Source organism: Manduca sexta, unplaced genomic scaffold, assembly GCF_014839805.1.
Source record: "Manduca sexta isolate Smith_Timp_Sample1 unplaced genomic scaffold, JHU_Msex_v1.0 HiC_scaffold_4036, whole genome shotgun sequence".
NCBI classification, from domain to species: domain Eukaryota; kingdom Metazoa; phylum Arthropoda; class Insecta; order Lepidoptera; family Sphingidae; genus Manduca; species Manduca sexta.
In genome coordinates this window covers 1-5,061 of record NW_023595170.1, presented here as the reverse complement: position 1 = coordinate 5,061, position 5,061 = coordinate 1, and the positions used below count along the sequence as shown (strand labels likewise).

At 36.1% G+C, this 5,061-nt stretch overlaps 1 protein-coding gene across 1 annotated transcript; it reads right to left on the bottom strand.

The window, feature by feature from the left end:
* Positions 1 to 3,220: 3,220 nt before the first annotated feature.
* LOC119193346 (esterase FE4-like) lies at positions 3,221 to 4,652 on the bottom strand (the record flags this gene model as incomplete). The annotated part of the gene is given in 3 exon segments (XM_037446937.1): positions 3,221 to 4,029; positions 4,032 to 4,203; positions 4,505 to 4,652. Coding segments are annotated over 3 exon segments (844 nt in total), but the record flags the coding sequence as incomplete, so codon positions are not given.
* Positions 4,653 to 5,061: the final 409 nt, after the last annotated feature.

The following is a 5,061-nucleotide window of genomic DNA, read 5'->3' as shown; positions in this document are numbered from 1 at the left end:
TGGAATACATATTGATTATGATTATAAAAAGAATAAGACCATGACACTGAGTCAGGAATCATATATAGAATCATTAGCTAAGCGTTATAATATAATAAATACAAAGTTATATACTGGCACCAATGGAAGTAAATCTTAAACTAGAAAACTGTAATATAAATGAGAATGTAAAATATAGAAATTTAATTGGAGCACTTTTTATATATTAGTTCAGGTACAAGACCAGATATATCGCTTCAGTGTTAATTATTTGAGTAGATTCCAAAATTGCTATAATGAGACACATTTTAAATATGCTTTATAGTACTTAAATATCTTTACTTAACAAAACATATAAAATTAATTTATAACATGAATATAAATTTCTGATATGTTAGATTGTTATGTAGATGCAGATTTTGCAGGAGATATTGTCAGTAGGAAATCAACAACAGGATTTGTAATTAGACTGTTTGGGAATGTAATATTTTGGAAATCAAAGAAACAAAATTGTGTAACAAAAGTCATCTACATTTGCTGAATACATTGCGCTGTCAGAAGCTGTTACTGAAATTAAATTTATAGTTTATTTAATTAATGAGATTTGTCAGAAAGATTGTAAACCTGTAAAAATATATGAAGATAATATTGGAGCCCAAATTATTGCTAATACGGTTTCTACAAAAATTCAAAACATATTGAAGTTCATTATCATTTGTTCATGAAAGTGTTAAAATTGGTTTAATTGATGTTAGCAAAATTGCATCTGATCAAAAATATAGCGACATTTTAAATAAAACCATTGAAGTAATAAATTTAATAAATTTAGAGATATGTTAAAGTTGTTGTAAAAGTAAATTATCTTCAGATGGATATTATGTTGAGATAAATATTGGTTTAAATTGTTTAATTAAAAAGATGATACCTGTAATATAAAAAAAGTTAAGCAATTACAAACCAGGAAGTTATAACTCAAGGTAATGTTTATAGAGAAATTGTTTTAATTTAAATAGTTCTTGATATGAGTAGTGTATGATATGATTTTAGTTAAAAATATGTAGAGGCATGTTGAATGTAAGTAACATTTATATTTGTTTAGGTAACATTTATTAATATGTAATTTAATTTGTTTTTGTGGCAACACGCCTCCAAGCTTCCCGTCACGGGCCGCCGGGCGAGCAGCACAATGTAGTTCTTGAGTTTATGTTTAAGATGATATCAAATTAAATAACAGTAACCGTCATAGTGGTTTTATTAACACAACCTTTATATGATGAATGAGTCTCTGGACACAGCAAGCATTTGAAAGGGGATTAATAGCTTACTGCTAAGAGAGACAACACGTAGTTTTAGTAACATCATGAGGTCAAAAGTCTAATTAAATTGTAAATCCGACCTGACAGAACGTAAGAAATTATCAGTTTTTGGACCAAAATCAACCAAAATGGCTACTCCTCTTGCCACTTACATATATATTGTGCGAGTCGCTAAGCAAGGTTAGATCATGTATCCCAAGCCCCGAGCATTGTAACAGGAGAACTGCACAGCCCTAAAATTTTGAATCAATTTTAATTATAGAAAAGTTTTTGCATAACCAGCGCATACCAGACACAGTCAATCCCGAACAGGAGTTGGATACTTCTTTCATTTGTATTTGTATATCGCTCAGGAATAATGCAGCTTAGACTAATTATCGCGTGTAAACAAAAAAACTTCAGCTTTATATAACATGGATTTAATGAGAACATTTATTAAAGATTCAGGACAACGTACATTTTACTCTAACACTTCTTTAAAGTTAAAAGAGCAACTATTCTAAACCGACAAAGTAGCGTGAGATAAATGAAAAGTAATTATATGTCAAGATCGTGCAAAATGGCAATTCGACCTTTATGGCAACTTTCCTTGCCAACCTCTATGGAATACAGGTGATATTATGTTTCTACAATTTATCTAAACTTTAGTCTTCTTCTTTCTTGAATACTTTTCTTATGACCTTACTTGTACTCAAAATATAAGGTCAACTTAATTTTAATGTGTTTCAAACACATTAAAACGGAACTCCGACAGATTTGAAGATGTTCTCAAAGAATGACACAGAGTCACCAATTCTGTTTGATTCAATGGTCAGGGGTATTGTTGGCTATGTTCACGTATTTTTTGCTTTGCGCGTCATATTCGGGCCATGTGATGTTCACCACAGGTTCGGGTGTTGGATTTCTGAAAAGATAAATGTTAAGGTTGAGTATATTGTATAACAAGGGTTATTGACATAGGTCAAGTTATAGATTGTGTTTATATCGTAAAGAGTCCGATAAGACGTATTTTATATCTTAATATACCTCTCGGCCTCACGTCTTGTTATTTCTGTTAAATTAATATTTGAATTAATTTGCCGAAGTATTAAACTCAGAGGCGTCAACGCCCTTCGCTCAGTTGACATATCTTGGATGATATGAACGGGTGTGAGCCTGTGGCGATATCAAGTAAAATTTTAATCCTAAAATTATAGCTGCTTTACTCCACCATGTGTCCACCTGGTGACCATGATACACACTCTTCGCGTCGATTCCATCATCTGCACGATGCTGTCGGATCGTGTACGAAATATATCCCAAACCTATAGTAGTCATATTGTACTTCTACTGACTATTATTACTGTATACCATAACTTAATAATACCCTAGTACATCTCTATTACTTATCCCGTATCTACCTCAATATGCCTAGGACTGGCTCAGTGGATGAGGATCGGGCAATATGATATTGAGTTTTTCTGCTCAATATCAGCACTGTGCCACGAATTCGTGCCTGATATGGCGATAGGCTCATATCTATTATATCATGGGTGCACGTGTTGCGCCTCTACCTACCCTGGTGGAATAAAATACTATTTATTAGATCTACATACCCGTATTTTTATGAAGTTGGAAAAGACTGTTGAAGTCAGATTTACGTATCCATACTCGACACTATTGACATCAGACGTCAAATTACGAGCATGAGGTTCGAACAAATAGGATAGGTCATCATTGTGGCCTGCAGCATAAATTCCGTAGGGGACACCCTGGAGCCCGTAGTAGTTCCTGCTTGAGAAACTGGAGAACACGTATGAATATAAATGACTGGAACTGCGCGTCGGCAAGTAGCTAAAACCGTTGTACAGAAACAGCTATGTAAGAGTCGGTTGCGAAACTGACGAATGTCTTCATATTGTCTACGGATATTGACTCTTCCGAAATAACGTTCTGTAATCTGTTTAGAAACTTCCAAAGCTGTATCTGGAGTGCAGTTGTATAAAATCTTTTTAGGCACAATCATCTCTGGATAATTTGCTGTGACATTTATAATGGAATCTACGAAGTACGGCACTGCGGTGACGGCCTCCTCATCCGTAGTGCCAAACATGACATCGACCTCGTGAACATCGCCCTTCATGTATGCTTCTAGGGGGTCTACAGTAAGGAAGTGTTCGCCTTTAAAATCTATCTCTGTGACCGGTAGAAAATTGAAATACTTCAAAACATTAGTACTGCCCAAAGCGTCGGAACCTAGTATGGCTACATTTGCGTTCACCAAGCTCATGGCGGGCACACACTTTGCAAGAACTCAAGAGTTCGGTCGCGTTGTCGGTGTCTTTACCGAGTACAAAACCGAGCTTAAATGCTCTCATACTCTGTTTGTACGGGATTGCGAATTCAGATGTCGGTGCCCCACTCAAACATATGATTGCTCTTTGGAACAGGCCCTTGCTCATTGGCGATATCATATGCAATGCTACCGATGTACTGCCGGCGCTCTGACCCATGATGGTGATGTTATTTGGGTTGCCACCAAAATATTTTATGTTATTGTTTACCCACTTCAAAGCCAATACTTGGTCTTTCAAACCCATGTTGCCTGGCACTACTTCGTTGTCAAGACAAAGAAAGCCGAGCGCATCGAGTCTATAATTTATTGTGACGGTTACTACCATTTTCTCTATGAAGAAGTCGGGACCGTAAGTGCTGCTATCGCCTGAACCACTTTTGTATCCTCCTCCGTGAATGAAAATATCACTGGATAGGGCTCTACGGGATTGAGATCGGGGTGTAGAACGTTTAGGCTTAAGCAGTCTTCCGAGCCGTTGATGTACTGTCCAGAAAATATGTCAAACTGTGGACATACAGATCCGTGTTCTGTCGCGTTCTTCACCCCGCACCAGGGATCAACCGGTTGAGGTGGCTGTAAGAAAATATTAATTGTCGTCTGTTACTCCACTTCGTCATTAAAAAGATGTTTTTCGAGTTATGTTTGGTGAGTTGTTTTCCACATTCTATACCATGGAATCTATAGGCTATACCTGTGGAAAGACAGGTCTGTTCTAGGTCGTGGGTAGTGTAAATATTTAGAATTATCAGACTTATCATCTAATATTGTGATTCAAAATGATTAGTTGCTTCGCTAATAATTTATCAGTAGATCGATTAAGTAACTCTCAAGTCTAACCATTGATTTGCTTAAAGACAATATAAAACTCACTTACCATGAATCTAAGGCTACCAACTGGTGGTTTTGCATATGGAATGCCTTTGAAGCTTAAGTAGGATTTGTTAGAGGATACAGTTTGCAGTATTGCGCCTTCAAGCGTGCCATCACTCACAGTCACTTGTACCGCTTCACTGAAGCAGATGCTGTGGATACAACAATTTTATATGTTCATCTTTAAACGGACACAGCGGGCTGGAGATCAAGAGGTGCTGGGTTTAAATCATAGGCAGGGCAACAGATTAGGTTTATTGAATTCGATTTGCCAGGGGCTAGATCCAATAAGGAGAGCTGATGTGAAGTTAACAAATTCTGTCATCTCGGTCAAAATATTCAGTCAAATTTTATCAGCAAAAGTTTGAAAACTGAAAGTAAGTAAGTGACCTTGTGTTGAAGACCTGATAAAGAAACTGTATTTCCTTTTTGTCCATATATTTGTAGTATTTTTCCACGGATTCGAGTTTATTTATACATAAAGCAGTTGATTATACAAACAGTTACAAGGAGTTATGTTTAGAGCGGCTAGTAGTAGTAAAATTATCGTATTAAACGCAA